General features: G+C 38.3%; 4 protein-coding genes across 8 annotated transcripts in view; 1 reads left to right on the top strand and 3 right to left on the bottom strand.

The window, feature by feature from the left end:
- Positions 1-3,763, bottom strand: part of prkab2 (protein kinase, AMP-activated, beta 2 non-catalytic subunit) — an 8,593-nt gene extending 4,830 nt beyond the window's left edge. Inside the window, exons 1-5 of one of the 4 annotated variants that reach the window (XM_028020417.1) lie at positions 3,605-3,726; positions 3,011-3,070; positions 1,028-1,207; positions 746-903; positions 486-579 (exon numbers count right to left, since the gene is read on the bottom strand). In XM_028020417.1, coding sequence (XP_027876218.1) covers positions 486-579; positions 746-903; positions 1,028-1,183 — 408 coding nt within the window. In that variant the 5' untranslated portion in view covers positions 1,184-1,207; positions 3,011-3,070; positions 3,605-3,726. The other 3 variants (XM_028020418.1, XM_028020416.1, XM_028020419.1) reach the window with 3 other exon arrangements.
- dnai7 (dynein axonemal intermediate chain 7) overlaps positions 1-8,097 on the bottom strand; it is a 21,601-nt gene extending 13,504 nt beyond the window's left edge. Inside the window, exon 1 of the mRNA XM_028020412.1 lies at positions 8,093-8,097. The gene's annotated coding sequence lies outside the window, so the exon portion shown is untranslated. The remainder of the gene's footprint in view (positions 1-8,092) is intronic.
- On the bottom strand, positions 4,466-14,902 carry LOC114146411 (calcium-binding mitochondrial carrier protein SCaMC-1-like). 2 transcript variants are annotated; one of them, XM_028020414.1, is made up of 10 exons: positions 14,817-14,902; positions 11,521-11,647; positions 11,347-11,434; positions 11,100-11,211; positions 9,227-9,385; positions 8,987-9,139; positions 8,783-8,890; positions 8,499-8,666; positions 8,241-8,391; positions 4,466-6,394 (listed from the first exon to the last, which is right to left on the bottom strand). In XM_028020414.1, the coding sequence occupies exons 1-10, from the start codon at positions 14,820-14,822 to the stop codon at positions 6,213-6,215; spliced, it is 1,254 nt and encodes a 417-aa protein (XP_027876215.1). In that variant the 5' UTR covers positions 14,823-14,902; the 3' UTR covers positions 4,466-6,212. The 2 variants fall into 2 exon arrangements, with proteins under 2 accessions (XP_027876215.1, XP_027876214.1); XM_028020413.1 differs by lacking the exon at positions 14,817-14,902 and adding an exon at positions 11,806-12,452.
- On the top strand, positions 14,858-22,484 carry LOC114146412 (protein FAM102B-like). The gene is made up of 11 exons (XM_028020415.1): positions 14,858-15,035; positions 16,282-16,402; positions 16,561-16,590; positions 16,956-17,072; positions 18,158-18,204; positions 20,313-20,416; positions 20,534-20,629; positions 20,739-20,949; positions 21,348-21,484; positions 21,728-21,791; positions 22,039-22,484. The coding sequence occupies exons 1-11, from the start codon at positions 14,890-14,892 to the stop codon at positions 22,079-22,081; spliced, it is 1,116 nt and encodes a 371-aa protein (XP_027876216.1). The 5' UTR covers positions 14,858-14,889; the 3' UTR covers positions 22,082-22,484.
- Positions 22,485-22,569: the final 85 nt, after the last annotated feature.

Consider the following 22,569-nt stretch of genomic DNA (forward strand, 5'->3'; position numbering starts at 1 on the left):
AAAACAACCCATAACTGGATTCTAATGCAATAAAATAGCATTTCTTTGGGTTATGACCTCCTGAAAATGTGCTGGAGTCATGAATTAGGCCTTTGTGTTGTTATCTTGAGGATGCAAATGAGTAAAAAGAACATTACAAAAACATCCAAAAGGAACAGTCATCTGTTCTTTTTGGATGAACAGATGACTGTTCATCCAAAACAGACGAACTAAAGAAAATAACGTTAATTCACTTCCTTCCTTACTGCATACAAACAAGTCATTGCAATCGCCTTTAATCTGAAATTACTTCATTCAAGTTCACGGCAGGTAAAAACTATTTCTTTAAACATTTGAAGCTTTCTCTCCCTCCCCCAGGTTCGTATTTCTGATCAATTTTAAAATGCAAAGTGGGCCAACTATGTCTGATGAAAAACTGAAAACCTGCAGAATAAATGTGCAAGTTTGTTGCAAGGACATGAGCACAAACAGCAATGCTGCTGTACCTCAGAGGGATCATGGAGCCACTGTCCATCTACAAAAAACTTGTACTGGTGCTCTCCTTCAGGCAGGTCCAGAATGGCTACAAAGTCATTGTGGCTTTAAAGACAGAAAAGAAAAGGGAAAAATAGGAACATCAGTTCTACGCCAGAGTTTCTCCTTAGGTGAATAAAATCTATATATGGCACTGATGAAAAAAATGTCACCCCAAGATTGATTCCAATAAAACAAAGTGAGACAACTAGAGCTAATTAATCCTCTTCACCTCTTATTTAGGGGTATCTTGTTGCTCCAGTTATTGAAGGAACCAGCTATATAGACTTCTTTACCCCCGCCAGCCCAGCGAATAACAGTGGGTCGAGCTTGAGGACCGGTTTTAACCAGGTCATCCAGATCGGGGGTGAATTCTTTGTCTCCTGAAGACTAAAAACAAACACATCTGGATGCTGTGTTGTTGTAAAGAGATAGTTTGAAATCTGAAATGTAAATCATGTATAAGAAATAAATAAAAAAATCAAAGATTCTGAACACATCACTGGGCGCATACCTTTGACTCAGGTCCATGTGTGTTAAAGACGTTGGGGTCGTCTGTGCTATCCACCATCTTGCTGCTGGACTCCTGGTCCTTGTGGCTGCCGCTGCTGTCGAAGCGATGGGCTTTCCCATGGCGATCTCCAGACACTCGGTCACTTGTGTTACCCATGGTGCCTCACTACTCAGCGTGCCACTGGAGGAGCAAGACTATTTATTTTAGTAGGAATCCGCAGCATTAAATTAAGAAACTAAATGGATCGGCTGGAAAATTATATCTAAGGTTGAAACGATGAATCAGATTAATTGTGATAAATCAATAAATGAAATAATCAACTAAGTTAATCGATTAACTGCTAACTGGAGTATATGGACTGAAAAACATTCCATATGCTGCAAAAAAACCCAAAAAAAACATTCAGAGCAGTAAGTCATTTTGAATTTCAAATCTTTATATTCAGCCGGTTCAAATTCACTAAAGGAATGCTGTGTTACAGCATTTTAGGCAATAAAATGTTTATTTTTTTAGTTACAAAAGAAGAACTGAATTATTTCTTTATTTTCATATTTGAATGCATTTGTAATGTTGTATCAAAAAGGTTTGATTGGTTAAATAAAAAATCTGTAGAATGTAACTATTTTCTTTATTAAAAAAATGTCAGAAAAATCAATTTCTAAAATAATCATTAGTTGCATCCCTAATTACTGGTTTAGTTGAAATGTAATCAATTACAAATTTATTGATGGAACTTGACTTAATGCTGTGTTTTGAGTATTGATTCTATGTTGCATTGTGTTTCTGTGTTTGTAATGATGTAAAGCACTTCAAAATGCCTTGCTGCTGAAATGTGCTATACAAATAAAATTTGATTGATTGATTGATTTAGTCAGGCTGGAATATTACTATTCTGAGATGAATGAGATAAAACATTTAAATTATCTTATGGTAGCAAGTTATGATCCCGTGGTATAAATACATCCATTTTTTATGACTTCATTTCATATGGTCTACAAAGAAAACGACAGGATACATTTCTTAAAATTATAACAAAAATGCGAGATTACAAAGAAAAAAGAAAGCAATCAGGACTTGTTGCAACTAAATTAAAAAGCAGGTGAGTGCTGTATTTACTCCCTTCAACTATTTCGCAAGGAGCACAAAAGGTCTAATATCACATTAGTCATCCACTTCTGCCTCTCTAGGTTTTATTCTGTGAACTAATTTGCTGCAGGGTTTGATTTTGCCTTTGAAAACATTCCAGACTTTGCACTCGCTACACAAAGCTTTTGTGGGAATGATCAAGTTATTAGTTATGCAGTCTCATCCTGTGGAGACAGATCTATGGTTTTGCTGTCACGGCGTATAATAGCGGTCATTCTCTGTGTAGTGGAACAGTCAACAATCAGAGATTATGAACGGCCATGGGACCATAAGAGATATTATGGAATGATGACCTTGAGAGAAAAAAACAAACAGTTTCACAGTATGACAGCATTAACACAAATATACATATACATAGATATCTCATATTCAGTAATTTTACATATGAAACATAAAACAACAAAGTTCAAGTCAATTTAAATAAATCTAAGCTTGATGGGGAAAATGTCAGTCTCCTAATGTGGTAGAGACCACTAAAGACTTGCAGCTTTAATTACAGTGAAAGGTCATTCAACAAATTATTAACACTTTGTGTACTTTTACACTTTTTTATTTTCCACCACTATTGTAGTTATGTGCTGCTTTGGTGTTTGACTCAATAAATCCAAATGAGATCATTCACGTTTGGAAACAGGAAACTGTGAACAAGTAAGTTTTGTAAGCTTGCTAAGAAGCAATCTCAAACTACTAGGGTGTTCTTATCTTTGTCAGTAGCCAGTCAGCCCCATTGCTTGAAACACAACACTGACAGATAGATACCAAACATGATATCAGACCCGAAGACTGCCAGTTCACAGCCCTGCTGGTATTCTCAAAAGAATGCGATGACAGCAGTACCTGACAAGCAGAGACAGCTTCCCTCGGCGCCCAGGTCGCATCAGTACACTTACAGCAATGCTTTACGGGCGGAAATAAAGGAAACACAGACACATCTTATGCCGATCAACAGTTGGCAGAGTAAAGGCTCAAGGGCTTTGCAGAAAGGTTAAAGGGCTTACAGAGAGTCCAGACAGATAAAGTCGGGTTACCGTGGCTCACAGCCTGTTTGCTGTGTCTGTGAACTTGGACTCGTTTGAGCAGATCCCACAACAAATAAACAGTTTTTCTTAAACACACACGATCTCCCACACAGCACCGCCACTCAAACCCCACCGGATGCAAGATCGACAGATTAAATTCTCTGAACTGGATCAAAAAGTTGAAAGAAAGCCTCCATCCTGGCAGCCCGTGGAGTTTCACTGCTGGATGTTCAGCTGTGTCCTCCCGCCTCCTCAGCTCACTCCGACGGAATATTTTTAGCTGTAGTCAAAGTCAGCTAGCTAACCGTCAGCGACAACACACGGGCAACTCGTTTTATCAGCGCGGACGGAAGAAAACTCACAGTAACTCAAAGAACCAGCCGGGTAGCCGCAGCAGACGTCAGACACTCACCGACACCAGCAGCTGCTTCTCGGTATTGCAGGAGGAATGTGTGTCCCTGTTTTGCTCTGGTTAACCCTCCATCCACAACTGCAGCGGAGCGGAGCGGTGCCCCAACTACGGCTAGCGCGTAGGACAAAAAGGAGCTTGACGGTTAACCAATCAGGAGCGAGAAAGCATGTTGCACAGGAAATCACTTGTGCAGCTTCCAAGTACATTATTTTAAACCTTAGGTTTTCTGCCTTTGACAGAAGTTGTTACATGCAAACCATGATATGTTGCCTGGATACGATGCTCACAAGTGTAAGAAAAACAACTTTCGAGCACTTGAATATACTGCAGACAGTGAATACTTCTCTTCATGCAACCTGCAGCAAACAAATGTCTTTTATAGATGCCTTTGTGTCATTTGGTAATTATAAATCTGCATGGATAAAGAACGGGTCTGTTCTCTACATAACTGATTTTTAACCTTTCAATTTTAAGGCCATAAATGGTGACTTCTGTTTATTCTGCAGTCAACAGGAGAAAATTATGCCCAGTCGACTCACTGATATAATTGAAACCTGAGTGTTGTCATAAACTAATATCTCAAATTTTAAATTCTATTTCAAACGGACAAAATAAAATGTGTTTTGTTAAAACAGGACATAAGATAATTGGTGCATGCTTTTATTTTAAGTAAAAATGTAATTGTGGCTTACTGCTGAGCTCATACGTATATCTCTTCACCGACTCACTGCTTGTTACTCATCAGGTCTGATAATACAGAAAATGTGCCAAGATGACACTTTTGGGTGTAACTGCTTCATGATTTCTACTCCATCCAGCTTTAGAACCAACGCTGTAAGGATAACACATCAGAGGGAAACGCTCTTTCAACTCCACCACATTTATTTACTCTTAATTACATGTCTCCATGCAATATAAAGCTTTTATGCAAGTGATATTGTTCTGTTACAAAGTCTAAAACTTTTCTTCCTATGGTTAACAATATTTTAGATAAAAACCAGTCTCCTGGTTTTTTATCAACTTTAACATTCCACAAAAAATAAATATGCAATCTTGTTTACATTTTGGTAAGTCCAACTCAGTCCACCAAAAAAAACAAAACCATTCACTTAGTCTAAGGAGTGAAAACAGCAGCCCTTTGAAACGCTGTCAGACTGGGAAATAACAAAGAAAAAAAAAACATTTTCTTATTCAATCCTAGTAAGCTATATTTCCATTAAGTTAAATTCATGTTACAAAAAATAGCTAATACACGGAAATGTAGGGGGTTAGGGAAGAAACAATAACATTAAAATGAATAAAATGTGACAGAATGCACTGTAAACTGTTTAAATTAATCATAAAATGTTGCACAGTAATCACATCTTAGAGAGAGCAACCAGAGCTGTACACAAAATCTTCCAAACTCATTACTATTACTCATTTCTTACTCTCAGTTTAGCATTCTCTGTCAACAGATTAAAACGTGTCTTTTTTCAGTTTAAGATAGCTAACAGAAATTAAAATGTTCTCTTATTTTGGTATGCCAACATTACAGTACAGTATTCTAATAAAAGCAAACCTTACATTTGTATGGAAAATCTTCTTGATTGACCTTAAAACTGCTAACTGTTGATGCACTCTAAACCCCGAAACCATAAAGAGATAATACTGTCATGTTTGCTTTAAAAAAAAATTTTTTTTTTAAAATCACTATTCATATTTTAGCTCACTGAGATAACAAAAAGCTATCCCTGCTGTGCATGCTTACAGTTTTTCTGATTGAAAATAAGAGACACGAGACACAGTTTGATCTTTACAGGGTTTTCAGTCTATTAACAGTTTTTGTCATTCAGTCCAATAAATAAGCATACCTGAAAACATTTAGATATACAGTACATAAATACAGTTATAGCTAAAAAAAAACCTCATCTCCAAGGTTTGCATCACGAGGCTGTAAGGCACATGTAAATAACTATGAAATACACAGGATTTCACATTGCACGAGAAGTGTGTCATTATGCACACTCAGTTCCAGTGTTTATAGGTGTGGATTTTTGAGGCCTAGCTCTGTTTAGCTGACAGCTGCTGGTTGGAGCCCTGCTTGTCTGAAACTGATGTCCTTAGTAGGTGAGGTGTGTTTTTAAACTTAAAAGTGAGAAATTAGATCTCCAGTGTGTGGACATGTGCACATTTAAACAAACTTAGTGTAAGCGTAGCTTAGGATACAATCCAACTTTTCCTGGAGAAAATATTTTCTTCTCTCTCTTTATATATAGATAAAATATAAATAAAAATATATAAAAAACAGATAATCACATTGCGTCTCATTTTTTTGTTTCATCAGAACCAAAAAAAAAAAGTCTCATGAATAAGACCATTTACTAGGTGCCTTTTAATCTACAGAAATTTTCTTTGTCAAGCATTGTTTGTGGACTGTGTGTAAGGGAGTGTGAAATGTGCAACCTTAAGACTAAAAATAAAGCATGCGCACCACAATTGATTAAAACACTACTGGCAGGCAATTCTTAAAACATACAAACAGCTTTCCATTCAGTGAACTGATAAAGTCATGCGCTGAATGTTATGGAGATTTGTTTGTTTTCAAGTCCTCTGCAGCTCGCAATTGTCATTTTGAGAGCCCCAAGCCAGTCTTCATGTACTCGTAAACCACATAGCTAATGCTGACAGCTGGAATGACTTTCATGAAATTTGGCAGGATGCCCCGGTAGAGGCCAAAGAAACCATCTTTGGCGACAATAGTCCTCAGCAGAGAACTCATGGAGGGCTGGTCTGACACATCCAGGGACGCTGCAAAGAAAGGAAATGAAGCACACATGAGAGCAGCATTGCTGCCTGTCATCTATCTGAGAGTTACACTGGGAGGTTTTACCACACTGGTGGGTGTGCTAAGCAAGTTTATAACAGTTTATGGTGAGCTGAGCCGTTGCATGATGTTGTCAGTTGTTTTAGAGTTTACGACAATGTAAAAGGTGGTTTACAATAAGACTGTTCATTAAATCTTTTCATGAAGGGACATATGTTTAAATAAGGAATTCCCAAACAGATAAGCAGACCCTACTTCTGCATCTCCCTACAAGAACGGAAAAAACAAACAGATGGAGAGAGGAAATCGTGATGTTGCCATCTCCCATGGGATATTTCTTACCCTTGATGCATCAATTCATACTGGACATTTTGTACCCTATTTCAAGTAAGTTTGTGTTGCACTTCTGATCTTTTATTTAGTAGTTTGCTTAAAAGCAAGAGATTTGGTTCGAATCATCAGTAATAATCTGTCATATTTAAGAGACAACTGGCTTTGCAGGGAACCATACAAAAAAGAAAAAACAGAGAGAGACAGTAAAAGAATGTTTTCAGATAGTGAGTTTACATTAGAAAATATTTTGGTTAAGTAAAGATAGAACAAATCATACTCCAATGACGACAATGGTCTGTGTAAGCTTTGCAATGTTAAATCATTTGTTTGTGCCATTAAGCTAGCTAGAGGATCATTGTGTGACAAATTAAACTGATAGTTTTCAGGTTTAAAACAACTTTTCTGTCCATTTTTTTTACTATCCTACATTAATAATAAAAATAAAAAACTAAAAGTAGCATTGCTGACACAAATAGGTAAATTATAATTAAGGATAATAGAAATGAAGAAACATAGTGGATGTATTTACAGATAAAATAAAAACACAAATAAATTGCCTGAAAACAATGGATAACATTCTAAATTGTTCAATTTAATATATCAATGTCCTGAACAGAGAATGGCTGCATGTCTCTAGTGCAGCTCTTTTGTTTGAAGTTTGCATAAAATATGTGGGTATCTTTAAAAAGGTTTGACCCAATGTAAACAACTTGCTTGCTCAGGAAAGTGTTATAGTGATGGTGACATTTAATGGTGCCCACAGTGAAGATGTTTAAAAAGCTTTAAAATTAATCCGTCCTTTACAGCAGCAGAATGATCTCACACAAAAGCACATCTGCAATAATTACTAGCACCGCTGCTGTTAATAATCTGATGTATGGCTGTGAGAAGGAGCTTGTACACTTTTCTCCTCTACAATTTCACAAGTATGAAGCTTTCAACAAAAAGGAATCACTGACCATTCCTTTTAGCACAACCTCCTAAGAGGGCCAAAGGTCATTCATCCCAAACAATCATTTGGCTTGTAAATGATATCTTAAGGACACTTGATAGTCCAATGAGGTCACTTTTTGCTGCTGCTAAATGAGCATTGGATGTTTATTTTTCTTTATCTCTCTTGCCATCCTGTTCACTCGGTGTGGTGGCAAGATAAATACGGGTCATTATCTAGCTGAGTGGCCAGTGGAAATGACAAATGGGCCTCTCACCCCATGGTTAAAGGAAGTCAAAGCTTATTTATTACTTTAAAAAATGAGCATGAATTTAAAAAGTGCTTCAGCCGTTTAAAAAAATAAGTAGTTATAGGCACCAATAATTGTGCCAATGGCATATGGTATTTCCACTCTAACATTTTTCAGATGTTGAATAAAAGTGCTGAGAAGTAATGCAACAAGAGTATACAAATAACAACAAGTAGATTGCAGACTAACAATCTACTTGTTAGTAGATGTTTCCATTTTCATCTTTACCCCTATCACACGGCAGATTGGTGTTTACCTTGCGCCTGCATCCGTGTGCGTATCAGTGCCAGAGGGTAGCTAGCGAGCTGGCCACATGTGCAGGAGATAGTCCCGCAGCCCAGCAACACCAGAACTCCAGGGTTGGCCGAATCTTTGGTGTGATGTGACAACCAAGTGTTCTTCAAAGTCTGATACATGGGAGAACAAAAACGCTTAACTTGCAGCACAAAATGAAACAACTGACCTTTGTTTTTCTCAGATTGTTATCCATCTAGACATACGAGACTGCACACACCTCATAAACAGCGAGGTCTATCCCAGCGTAGGGAATAATGCCAATTAAGTTTGGAATGTAGCCCTTATAAAAAGCAGTGACGCCTTCTTTCCTCAGGATCTTCTTGGCACAGTCAAACATTCCTGCGTACTGGCCAGTTTTCCTCAAGGTCAACCGAGTCTTTAAAACCTTAACAAAAAGCAGAAGAAGGGGGAAAGATTTATGGATACATGTTCTTCTTTAGAATAAAACAACTAAAGAGTGAAAGATCTCGAATGGCGGTATGACAAAGCAGTGGCTCATACCTCCATTGGGTAGATGGCTGTTTGTGCTGTGGCCCCTGCCATGGACCCCGCCATGAACCTCTTATGAGTCTCTATCTTCGTTCCCTCTGAAGTTAACAACTTCTTATACTGCAGCAGAAAAAAAACAAAAGTCGATGTAACCCCTAAATGTCATATGTATCCATAAATATAGTTACAAATATGTTTTAAGATGTGGGTCTGAACTTGTTCGTATGCCATGAATTTGATTGCAGTCTCAGGCGCAATCTTTAAAACGTTGATCCCGTTTCCTCTCCACAGTGATATCAGACCTCCTTCTACAATCATCTGTCTGAACCCTCCAATCAGGCTTATCTTGTTAGCTGCGGACGAGTGAACCTGTAGCATAAATACACACGTTTATCTAACTAGTTTCCCAGCAGAACATCTATTGTTCCATCAGTCTCTGTACTTAGCATCGCTAACCTGCATGAAGACCTTGAGTCTGTCCAGAGGGGCTGTACCCGTGCGAGAGACGGCACCTGCCACTGCACCTGCAACCAGCTGCTTCCACCACTCGTCTGACCGCTTCTCTTCCTCTGTAAACTCATCCGGGATGGACAGACTCTCACCAATGTCCAGCACCTGGAAGTTAAACAAGCATTTTCCACAATATTATTGATCAGAATAACACACCGACCAATTTGGTTTATGTCAGCCATGACAGACAATCTTGTTAAAGTACATTTATACACGTGTTTATGCAGTTTATACAGTGCAAGTCAGAAGTTGAGACACCCGGCAACAGTTCCTTTGTCCACACGGGCACGATCAGAAAAAACAACAACAAACAGCTTCAAAGACATTTAAAAACAAGAATTGAGTACTGAAGTTTGAATTTCTTGTGTATTTACTCCAGTTCTCCATTTCAGTTCCAAAACCAGTCTTACAGTTCTGTTGGAACATCCAACTATGTCTGGGTTTCTGTCATGTAGCTGTTCATTTGAGGTGAAGTTGTAGAATTTAGGGGTACGCAAAGTTCTTCATTATTCTATACAATCACAAAACTCAACAGTACAACTCAGCATTATTCTACCACCGCCATGTTGATACCGTGTTCTTAAGTTTTGAAAGACTCACCTTGTCTCTTTCAAACACCCTTGTTCCCACACTGACAATGTAAGTTAAACTTTACCTCCTCTGACCATAAAACTTTTCAGAAAGAATTCAGCTTGTCCATGTGGGCAGCTGTAAACGTCAGCCTCAAACTCGCCTCACTGCAGACAGTGCTAGTATTCCAGTATCTTTCACTTTATGATAGACATTCTCATTAGATATGCTAAACAATTTCCTTTCACCTTAGACTAACATATTGGGTCAAATAATTTATACTTTAGCACAGATGGCTAGTCATATAGGAATAGGAAATATGAAGGTTTCTGGGATGACCTCTACCTACATCTTATTAAAAATGTATGAACTTTGTTAAGCAGATGGTTATGCAGCTGACATCAAATCAACAAATAAATATGAATTACCTTTAAATTGTTGACTTAACAGCATTTTCTTGCAAAAGAGGGACATGCAACACTGTCTGTGTGGTTGAATACATGTTTTAAAATCTGCAAGCTCAACTTCTCCTTTCTGTTTTCACAGTTGTGCAGCAACTATGTTAAAGTCTCGTCTGGCAACATTTACATAACCTTGAACGTAAAGCTTTAACCGGAAAGCCGATACACCAGGAACTTCGCACTGCTGTAGCAGTTTAAACTTGAAACAGCTCACAAAAAGGAGGGAGGAACAATAAGAGGGAGTTGTCCTTAGATTTGAGCCAACAAAGTTATGGCCACTGAGCTATCAACCCTTGGCTGACATGCTTAAGCTGATTTAGATAAACAAAGCTAATGTTTTCCCTAAAGCATGAAGGTGCCTTAGACAAAAAGAAAAAAAAAAACATTGTTCTGTGGCTATTTAATGCAAATCTGTTGAGGAACAAAAAAGAGGGCTGCAGAGGCGGTTATCTGTCCTGCAGTCACGGCTGTCGCACATTTCAATGTGGTATGCAGAAAAATATTCAGGAACAGGTTCTGTCAAGAGAGGCTCTGTGAAGTATGGGTAACAAACCAGCCCAAACATTAGACCACTACAATTTAGAAAGAAGCGCAATAACAATCCGAGAGAGAAACACAACACGGTGCTGTGGCCTAATAAAGGGAGAGCTGCTCTCAATTGTGAACTGAAAAAAAAAATCCATAATATCTAACTGAAGAGGAGTGGAGGACATGCGATTTATTCCACTGCGGTTGCCTCAGAGTGTGGGCAGAATGGGCATCACAAAGTGCCTCTGTTCCAGCCTTACCAAGGAGTGCTTCCAGTAGCGGATGATCTCTTCCAGGTTGTAGGCAGGGTACAGCAGGAAGTGCTCTCTGAACTCGTTCCAGTCAACCGTCATGGTCCCATCGATGTCCATGCTGAGAAAACACAACCTTTTATTTATTTTTTTTGTCCATTTGACATGTTTTAAACAGAAAACGGCTTACGTTAGAAGCGTGCACGATTGCATTTAGAAAAACCTAGGTTGTAGTGCATGGAAGAGAAGGTCAAACCTTTGTAAAATTTTCTGGGCTTCCGCCCTGCTGACATGTATACCCAACTCTGCAAGAGTCTGCTGGATCTCTGTGGCATCAATGCGCCCTGACACACATTTAAAATGGAAAGAGCACATGAAATATCATCATGCATGTGGCATGGTGAGCTTTCAGTGACTCTCCGTCGCTTACCATCATTGTTTCTGTCCAGACTCTTGAAAGTCAGCAAGAGCTTCATCTCATGGTCCTTCAGGTATTTGGTAAACTCACTGAAGTCCAAAGTTCCATCGTTGTTTTGGTCTCCATTTGACACAATTTTCTACAGGAAGAAAAGAGGAAACATCTAGAACCTGTCAGGCCAGCGTAAATCACACTCTCACAAAATGTCATTCCTAGAATGAAATATGGTGAAAGATCCACCCCAAGACTTGAAACTTATATGGGTTACGGTGCACTGGATCCCTTGCTTCGAGTTACCTGTGCAGCACCGTGGCGAAATATCCCCATCGCTTTGAGGCCCGCTCGTAACTCAGCCACATCCACTTTGCCATCTTTATTAGTGTCAAGTTTATCAAACAGAACCTGGTAGGACCGCTCACTGTCGGCATCCCAGCAACGGGCACTTGACAGTAAAGACGTCCGTAGCGCTTGGTACATTGCAGAGCTATTATAGAAGCAGCGTGCAGACGCACCGTCCGTTCTGCAAACCATAATCTGATGATTAATCCATATTGACAATCATTCATTAATCCCACTTATAATCCACACGCGAACTCCTCGATGGCGATCACGGGGAGAAAAAAAAAAAAGGTTGGCTGGTTACAGTGCAGTGTTTTTGCAGTTCGTCTCCAACCAAGGTGCACTCTGCAGCCAGCGCTTGTAAGGAACTGCAGTAACCGAGGGCGGAGCTACTACTGCTGCGTATCTTCTCGGTGCTCGCTACGAAAAAGCGGAAAGGATGGTTGAAAAGTGGACAAATAAACCTCTTTCCGGATTAGCTGCGTTCACTATTTGTTTCATGCTTGTTAAAGTGAACTTTTATCTTTCAGCGCCGCTTTTTAGTGCAATATGTTACCAAGCCTTTCTGAGGAAATGTAATCTGCTTATCTGGAAGGACGTGTCAGCACAGAGAGAGAAACACTGAGCGTTGCAATTTCATGAGGGCAGTCCTGCTGGACGCCAGCAGAGGGCGACATTTTATCATCGAAGAAGTAAAGAGAAATAGACGAAAATAAAACGACTACTACTAATACCACAACTAATAAAATGAATGTCCATAATCATAGAAACCATGATTATAAGTAATGTTTGCATTCCATAGAAATAAGAAGCAACACTAAATAAAGTTTCAAAATGTCGAAAAGAATAATAAACTAAAAGCTAATATGTCTACAACAATGATTGCAACAATACAATCTAAACATAATAAAATACAGATTTTCTTTCATTTCTCCTTTATTGTTGTTATTATTTTAACAAAAGTCTATTGTATGCTTTTTTCCCTTAAAGATACAAAAGCTGCAATAACCTGGTGCATTAAGTGTGCATACGACTTCTTCATGTCTCATCCCTTTTTGGATGAGACATGAAATGTCTTCAGTCCAGTTACCTTCTACTTAAGGACTTAGGACATTAATGTCTTTGATGACTGAGAATCTACACCAACACGTGTGCACAAACCTAAACTATGCTGAAGCATCTTTTAACTGTTAGGATTCAGTGTCCTTTGGTAGCAGTCTGTCACAATTCCACATCTCCAGCTGTCAACAATGCTTTGGTCTGCTTTGTCCAAATCAAATCAATTAAATCTATTTGATTATGAGATAACTCTTGTCTAGAAATTTTATGTCAGAGTCCGACTTTGTTCAGGACTCTAGTAATGCCTTTCCCAAAGTTCAGTTTCATTCTGCAAAGTCATTTTTTTGTTAGCTTGGATGTATGTTTTAAGCACCTGTCATGATTACATTTTTTTAAAACAATTTACAAGTTCCTGAACTTTGAGAAAAATCTCAGTTCCATCTTAAAAGAGGAAAGCGCAAAGCAAAACACTTTTATTACTATTTTTCAGTGTGGACATGTAGTTTTTGTTGTTGTTGTTGTCATGCAGTGTTGTTTTGTGACAAACAGATTCTGGTTTCTTCAGATCACAACATTATGTTTTGGGAGGTGTTGGACCAGATTGGGTGACAGAAAATTTTCTGCCCTGTTCCTGAGATCTGGAGAATATAGGACAACATTTCACTCTTGTCTTTTACACATATAAAATACACAAAAAATAAATACTTTCTATACTCTTCTCCTTGCTGATACCTTAGTACAAAAAGTGGCTTTTGACCTTTAGCTCCTGTACAACCAATGTCTTTAGCCAAAATTTGAAAATGAGCAAATAGAAAATCTTAAGAGGTCAATTAAGCTTTGTTTCAGATTAAATATACCTGATCTCACATGGGAACAAAGAGAAGATGGTGCTAAAACTGAACCAAAAAGGTCTTCAACAAAATTTAAGTGTGTCCACAATTATCCAACCAAGTTATTGAAATTGTTTTAAATATCTTGTTTGTCAAATGAAAAAGATTTTAAATGATTTATCAATCTCTGTTCACATAGTCCAAAACCTGGCATTTAGCAGTGATATTTTAATTTCTGAGAGCCACCATAAGGTCACCTTGTTTGGTGTCAATAATAGTATTTATTTGTCAAGGCAGAGTTCTGATCTGTTGGGAAAATAAAGAAGTGGGTTTAACCCGGGCTGGCTTGAAACATTGACCATTATCATATGCGACGCTTTCAAGCAGAGTGAGACATCTTTGTATTTGTGGATATTTGTCAGATGTGTATCTAACCAGCATAAATTAGAATGTCCCTGAAAAAGTTCATTTATTTCACTACCTTACCTTAAAATGTAAAATTCATGCATTACATTTATTTGTTACATAGGGTGATATAATTTTGATGATTTTACAGCTAATAAAAAATCATGTTTAAATGCAAGAGAAATATGAAATAAAATCAACAAAAATTGATTTGCAATATAGCAGTATTATGTTGCATCCTTTGCAATGCTTTTGTATTTTCTTTTGGGTTTTTATCTAGCCATAATCATAATTAGTAAAATCAAAACCAGTTGCTACGTTTGAAGTGCATTCCTCTGTGTACAATAGTCATGCAGTTTCATTTAAAAATATTGTTGTCACTTGACATAAAAGACGGGCATCCCCATTTCTCCCACAAAGTCCCAGTTAAGTCACAGGACTGATGTCACTAGAGTGCATTAACCTGGAAACATCCCTTCTGTTAGTTCTTCTTTCAGTTGGCCGACATTAAATACATTTATTTTAAACTGAAGATCGGTGATTTCTGTGTGTTTCTTTGTCCCACAGTATGTCCAATCAAATCACGGGGTTTCCCCACGTCACAAGTGTGGGGTGGGAAGGAAATGGTTTGAACTTTGAATCGTGTCTGCGGCAGAGAGCAGCAACTCAACTCACCCTCATAGCTGCGGGGAGACTCAGTCTGTCAGCTTCTCCGCTTCAAAGACTCCTCTCATTGCGCCCAGTCGCCATGTCTTTCATCCTCATGAAGAAGAAGAAGTTTAAATTCAAAATAGACTTCGACTTGGAGGAGCTGTCGTCGGTTCCTTTCGTAAACGGAGTTTTATTTTGCAAAGTGAGACTCTTGGACGGAGGCTTTGCACAGGAGTCGTCTCGGTAAGGTTTCTCTCCTATTTATAGCTTAAGCACAACTAACTACAGTAAAATATATATTTTTTTCCAACAACTTCAAATCTAGTTTGACGGATTGTTTTCTTGTTTTGATTTCTTTGTTTCTTTGTTTTTTTCAGTTGCGCAGTTACATTGTTTCCTGTGGAACATTAGTCCATAACACTTGGCTAATAACCTCATCTAACGTTCAGCATTCTGATACTCACCAACAGCTGCAGCCCCGTTGACAAAAACAGTAGCAAACTTTAGTTTAACTGGAGACACTTTATGAAGTTTCGAGTTAAGTTTTTTTTTCTTCCTCAAGATATAGATTTATACTAGCCGATGTTTGCTACAGCTGGTTAAACCAGTTGCTAAGCAACACGACTTGGAGCATCTGATGTTTTGACTCAGGGCAACAAGTTGTTGCCAACAACTAGCTATAATTTTGAAAGTTTTAAGACAGGAAATATATCTATATGATAATTGGGTCAGGTAGTTCAGGCTTTAAAGAAATATGGTAATTTATATTGAGCAAGAAAAGCCTGATCTGTTCATCTGTCAATAAAAGGAATACCAATGCAACAGCATTTTAGCAGCTGATTCATTTAAACAGAGATGTCCAAATTAGACAAGTGTTGTAATTGTTGGCCCTGATCTTGAGCTCAAGGCAACATGAAATAAAAGTTAATATGTGGCATGAATGTAATCAAACCAATCTAACGGCAATCCATAATTTCCTGTACTGAATACAAAACACGCACCATAAACCTTCTCCTCCTTCTTTCTCCGTCTTTGAAGTTTATCGTGGTTAATATGTGATGAGGTGTGGTACATATCGATTTCATACCCAAAAAGACAGATAGTCCCTCACACATTAATTAACCTAACTCGCCTATCTTTGTGCTGCCCCAAATTCCACATGAAATCCCAGAGCAGAACAGATAAATGTTTTTGAAAAAAGACCCAAACAGGTCAGGAGGTTCAAACCAATGAAACTCAGGCTGTAAATTGAAAGCCAAAACAAAATCAGATTTTTACTTTCTTTTTTTAAAATTTATTTACATATTTCTGAGTAGACTTCGCATACACTGCAATTTTGCAGTGTATGTGACACACGTTAACTGTTTGCAGGTTTAATGCACCTGCAGGAATTGCAGTACTTGCACTGAAATAAAGCTATAGATCCTGCAAATGTATGATGAGATGGTCTGTCTGTGTTCAGTGTGTGAAATGTGCCCTTGTCTCCCAGGGAGCCTGTCCAAGCCAACTGTGTGCACTGGAAGAAAAGGTTTTCTTTCATTTGTAAGATGAGTGCCAACGCAGGGACGGGGGTGCTGGACCCCTGCATGTCCCGAGTGTCAGTACGAAAGGTAAGGTATCAAAAACGTTAAAAAAAAAAAAGAATTAGTTTTATAGAACTGAGTCCAGGAATTTATTTTTATTTTTTTTCAAATAAAATGCTTTTAATTTATTTCAATGTTTAAACTCTGATGCAAATTATAGTGTTGCTGTGTGTTTATTTTTTCAGGAACTCAAAGGGGGAAAATCTTTTGCAAAGGTAATTTTTGTTCTCTAATGACATTAAACATGTTGTAGACAGAACACTTCCAAATACTGGATAATAGAGGTCAATTTAAAAAATATGTAATGATTTCTTTTAAAAAATAAGTAGAAAATTTTTTTGTAGCTGGTTGAGTTTTTTTTTCTTTTCCGGTTCTGGTGACTAAGTCAGAATCTGACCTATGTTAACCAGTAACTTTAACGAGTCTCGGAAGTGACTCGTCTTTGTTTGTGTATTCTGTCTTTCAACATTCCAGTCCATAAAACTATAATCTCTGCACAAATAAACAGTTACTTATTGATGTCAAGATTCATGCAGTAGAAGCTCTGATGTCAATATTTCCACTGTTTGATCACTTCCAGCTTGGATTTGCCGACTTGAACTTATCAGAGTTTGCTGGGTCTGGCAGCACTGTGCGACGGTGTCTGCTAGAGGGATATGACACCAAGAACACCAGACAAGACAACTCCATTCTAAAGGTATGCTCATAAATCAGCATACAACTCTGCAACTCTAACTTACACAGTTCTGGTTAGGTAGGTAGGTTTATTGTGGATTTCTTAAGTCTATACAGAGACAAAACTGCACATATAGGTTCAAATGTATGCCTACATAGCTATATTTTGGTAAATGTCCCCTAGCAAATTGCTTTTTTTAGATTTTGGCACTGGTAGATTTCAGTGTTCCAGACAGGAAGTGAGTAGAGAGATAGGCATCAAAGAGAATCAAACCCAGGATGGATATACCGAGTTGAAAAATTTGGATGTATTATCCCATCCACTTGGTCCAACGCACCAGACTGATGGGCAGTTTCTTTTTGTGTACAAAAATCTAAAGCTTCTTTCTGGATGATGTTGATACCTGAGCTGTTCTTGAACATCCTGACTGATTCTCTTTCTGACCCATATGGACGATTGTATCAAATGAAGCCTGAATACTGGATGCCACGACTGGACAATGAATCCCAAACAGACTGAACTATTTCCATGCCAGGAAAATTTAACATTTTAAAAGACCAATAGTAGATTTTATCCATCTAGAATCCTGGTGATTGGTGCAAAAAGTGTGCAGCTTGCTTGGAGACATTCATCAAATAACGGGGTGAGCTTATGTATGTATTCAAGCTCATATGCATTATTTTGACCTTGTGCTGCTGGCGAGAGAAAATCTAAAACAAATTCAAACATCTGCATTCAATTTTGTTTTTTAAAAGTGGTAGCAGTGTTTTGTGGTAAAATACTTTCATCTCGCATTCATAGAAACCTGTGACCAGAATAGTATGTCATTAACCTTGCTGATTAAAACTCTTAAAAGATTAACATCTTTTCGCCATATTTGAAAATCTTTTTACTTTTTCCCACCTATTTCTTCTGAGAAACTATTTAGTGCATGTAAAGCTTCTGAGAACTGAGACATGTCCGAGCCTGTGATGTGATTAGCCATGGGAATAACTTTATTACATGCGTGTCCTTGCCAAATCATGGGGCTGTAATCTTATGAAAGCATAATTCACAGGAGAGTCTAGAGCTTGTCTTGTATCTCACTGTGTTTGTCTTTGTTACAGGTTGTTATTCACACGCAACTAATGTCTGGAGACCCCTGCTTCAAAACGTAAGAGCTCTTCCCAGACACTACTGAGCTGTTTGAGTCAGATATTGACTTTGTATCATAGTATTGAAGGCTTTACTTCAATACTATGAAGGTTAGGTAGTTTTAATCAATGAAAACTACTTAACATATTAGGCTCTCTGTAGTCGTGGTTACAATGAAAGTGGGTTTCACTGGTATAAAGGTCTATCATTGACCACAATGGAAAGTATTTTCATCACATCCTGTCTGTCACCTAAACTTAAAACACACTTATTTATTGCTATAATCACCAACAGAGTTTTAAGTTGGAAAGAATTACTTGATCTTATCTGTGAGATAATAACACCTTACCCAGATAGTATTCTGCCCCACCTTAACTGGTTGGAAGACTTTTTGCATGATCAGACTAGCTCAGAGTTCATATTCTGAGAATATTGATTCGTAGTAATGTTTTTCTCAAAGGCTGTGATGTAACATGTCAAAAAAAAAAGCAAGTTGTCTTAGTAATAATAATATACCAATAATAATATGAGCTTTTTTCCCCCTTTTCAAGTCTTGTTTGCAGTCTAAATACGGTAGCGGTTGCCGTGGGGACAGCCAAAGCTTAGTCATTCATTCTAATACCATATTACTCACTATGTTGGGAGGGCTAATGTGACAATGTCATGTTCCTTCCTTTGCTTCTTTTTTTTTTCATTCTTTACTTTAGTTTAAATGTAGGTTGCATTTAGAAGGTTGTGATCACACAAATACGTCATTGGAAATAAACAGGATGTAGTGGAATTGGAAGTTATTTCAGGAAGAGTGAGTAAAACCCATTTTATTTTATTTAGTTTTTGTTTAGTTCACCAGAAGTCCCAGACCGGAACTCGCTAGCAAGACCCCAGAATGAGTTTCTCTAAATGGATAGCAGATGTTGGATGTTCAAAATGGATGTTCAAGAAAACATCTGGTTGCTGTCCGTCTCACTTGTGGGAAACAAAGTCCCATCTTAGGGACACGTGTAGTTGGATTACATAAAGCAATATTTTTGTTCATGTGTATACTATAAGTGCTGTCCATGTACAGCATGAAGGTCCTAAAGGTTTAGTTTATTGTGTTTACAGGAAGCTTGCTTGTAGAAATAACATTAAGTGTTGAAAGTTACGTCTCCGTTTGTATGCATTTGCGATTAAAAAAATGGGGTGGTGTTTGCAATGACCTCAAACAATCCTGTTGTATGAGACAGCAGGTGTGGCTGCTCTTCCCTGAGGCTTTTCATTGAGAAACTGTCACTTCAAGCAAACTAAATGCTGCTTGTAGAACTTCACATAAGTTGAAGTTTGAGTAATTGATCAAAATGTGAGACTGCCACCATGCTGCCTCTGGATGACTCTAAAATTGTGACCCTTTAGGTTCCTCCTCAAGACTGTGGTGATGTTTAGATGTTCTGACCTGATGTGACGCATACAGCACGTTTTAGTGTCTGGAGCCTCTTTTAAACGGTATTTTAGGCTAAAGGCAGGCTGTCATGTTAAATGGACTCTTTTGAACTTTATATCATGAGTATTGCTTTGATTCTTTCATGCAAGTTTAAGAAATTCTTGAGTTTTCTGTGGCAGTCATTTGGTGTTGCTTAAATGCTTGCTGCCTATTTAATCAAAGTTTTGGCTTGCAACTTAAGTCCCCAGCCAAGATTCTGCCTCACAGAGCACCCCTACCTGCTCCTTTTGCACTCAGCCCCTCCAGACTAGTGGCAGCAGCAATTAGTAAACCTCTGGTGGCATCTGCTGAGCTCATTATAGGAACTACTTCTCAGTTCAACACTCTGAACAGTTGGAGTAGCATTGTTGTAATAACTAACTCAAGGTGGAGTGTCGTAAAGAGACAGGCTGACTTCAATGCGTCAGATTTACTTGGTTGTGCTATAAAATGGCACAATGTGCCTGGAAAATACGTAATACCAACCCTTGAGTAATAGCTGCCCACATTGAACCCATATTGTACAACAATATTCTGTGTAAAAATCTTTTTTCACAAAACAAATATATAAATGAAAAAAATTAAGATTCTGCAAATAACTACCTTTTTTCACCAAAACCCCATGATACTTTGTGATGCGTTTTGACTGGCTTGTGTCTCTGTTTTAGTCCGCCGTCTACAGCCATGACTCTGGGAATCCCACCAGCAGAGGCAGGGGGTCTGCTTGAGGATAGAAAAGGAGGAGACTTTCGTACATCACATTCAGGCGCTGGTACTTACATATTCATACACTCTGCAAGACAGGAGATTTGTTGCATTAATGATTCATGGTTTTTCTTTTTCTTTGTTGAAATAAACTCCAGACAAATGCTTTTTTTTTTTCTTTTAGGAACCCCAGTAAAGTCGAGATCAGTCCCAGAGGAGATGATTGCATTGAGCCACTCCAGAACATCCAGCTATGCAAGTCAGCTCTCAAAAATGTCAGGTATTATAACAAAGATCCGTCCTGTTTAAAGCAACAGCAACATTATCAATGTGATTCAACACTTGTTTTATATGTGGTCACTATATAAGTTCTGCTTTCCTCCTTACAGGCTATTGTTCAAGCTATTCAAGCTCCACAGATCTGAGCCACAGGCGGAATAGTTCAGGAGGTTCTGCCTCCACAGGCATCGGTAGCATTGAGCCTGGTGATCAGCAGGGGGAGAGAGGAGAGAAAGAAAACAGGACCACTCCCACGTCCACAGGCTCTCCTGCCTGTTATTTTGCATCTGAAAAACTCTCCCCGCCAAATAGAGCTTACAGGTAAAATGCACTGCTTGTCTGGATCAGTATCTAACGCAGTCAGTTCGTCATGTTCTGTATCCATACATCAGCATTTGGTTCAGAGCTGTTCCACTGAATTAAAAGTTGATGGGTGATTTTGGATTTACATCAAAATTCCTCTCAGGACAATTACAGAATTATTATTGAAACTGGTTATTATTATCCTCTTACATTCTCTTCTATTATTGATTAACGTGTTAGGAAAGCTACATTTACACTAGACCAAAATAATAACCTGATTTTTACATATATACTGTACATGCATAAAGATCTCCTTTAGAATCCTCTATATTCCATATGTACATATTTTTAAATGTTATACCTTATGAAAAACATTTGCTTTATTAACCGCAGATGTTTTTCGTTTTCCTTCTTAGACCTCCAGTAAAACAGAACTCAGTGGAGAATCAACTAAAGCGAGTCGATGCCACGCGGGTGGACGCTGATGATATAATAGAGAAAATCCTGCAGGGCCAGGATTTCAGCCATGGCTTCTTGGATTCCAGTGCAGAGGGTGTGTACCTCTAATCCTGGTGTGGAAAATTACTTAGCATCTTACTGGTGTGATCAAATTACTTTGAGGTGTTGAAATACGGGGTGTATATGTGCTCCAGGCAAAGGTTTGCAGCACTCCATAGTTGTTTATTCCACAAAAAGTTATTTTAATAAATGACAGATTCTGTGACTGATCAGTTGAGCTGATTATGATGAAAGGTGATCAGTTGTTTTCTTACTTGTAATGTGTGTGTTGCTTCAGAGGAGGGGCTCAGCTTGTTTGTTGGACCCGGTGGGAGCACAGCTTTGGGAAGCCAACACATGAGGTGGGTGTGGTTATGTAACACTGGCTATTTACCGTAAATATGCAGAAATGCAACTATGTCAGATAAAGGATCTAAAGAAGAAATGTTGCTTTTTAAAAAATTTTTTTACACAAATCTTCTCACCCCATCTCATGACTAATCTGTAGAAACTCTATGGTAAACGTATACCAGTACATATAAAAATAGGGCTTAGATCAGACATCCGCCCTAATTTCCCGCCATGTAACACACTGGCATTCTTTTCCAGGGACGTAACCGGAGCCTTCGAACAGGTGGTCATCAAGCGGTAGGCTTTAGTAGGCATGCGTCTTAAACAAGAGGGACTACTTCTCCGGGGAAAAGCAGCAGGGCTGAGTAAAGGAGGTGCCAACTGAACTTACTCCTATCTGACTTCAGGAGATTTTATTTCTGTTATGCAACATTTCCCCACATGACCTATGCAGCATCTGTTGGCCATGAAAGCCCCCTGGTGTTCAAAATGTGGAGCTGAAGGACATTAGTGAAACTTTTTGTGCACTGATCACTTTCTTTCATCTTCAGACTGTCAGCATTTAGCTCTTTGAAACTTGGAACTCAAATGTCTCTCAAATGTATGTCTGCCCATTCAGTAACTTTTGTTTCATTTTAAATGAAAGTGCCTCTGCACTGAGAGACCCATATGTAGCATTAAGTGTTATATGTAGTATTTTAATTTAAAAAAAAAAAGATAAGAGAGCTTTAAAAATTATAACTGTCAGAGCTTTATGCTGGAGTAACGTGCCATTTAATGTGTAATGTT

This window comes from Xiphophorus couchianus, chromosome 6, assembly GCF_001444195.1.
Source record: "Xiphophorus couchianus chromosome 6, X_couchianus-1.0, whole genome shotgun sequence".
NCBI lineage: Eukaryota > Metazoa > Chordata > Actinopteri > Cyprinodontiformes > Poeciliidae > Xiphophorus > Xiphophorus couchianus.

Excerpts from the sequence above, each read along its gene's own strand:
- LOC114146411 (XM_028020413.1), bottom strand. The coding sequence starts at position 12,039 with ATGGTTTGCAGAACGGACGGTGCGTCTGCACGCTGCTTCTATAATAGC. Across the intron at positions 11,648-11,805 it reads TTCGCCACGGTGCTGCACAG|AAAATTGTGTCAAATGGAGA; the intron begins GTAACTCGAAGC and ends TTCTTCCTGTAG. Across the intron at positions 9,386-11,099 it reads GCTACTGGAAGCACTCCTTG|GTGCTGGACATTGGTGAGAG; the intron begins GTAAGGCTGGAA and ends TTTAACTTCCAG.
- LOC114146412 (XM_028020415.1), top strand. The coding sequence starts at position 14,890 with ATGTCTTTCATCCTCATGAAGAAGAAGAAGTTTAAATTCAAAATAGAC. Across the intron at positions 16,403-16,560 it reads CCCGAGTGTCAGTACGAAAG|GAACTCAAAGGGGGAAAATC; the intron begins GTAAGGTATCAA and ends TTATTTTTTCAG. Across the intron at positions 20,417-20,533 it reads TACATCACATTCAGGCGCTG|GAACCCCAGTAAAGTCGAGA; the intron begins GTACTTACATAT and ends TTTTTCTTTTAG.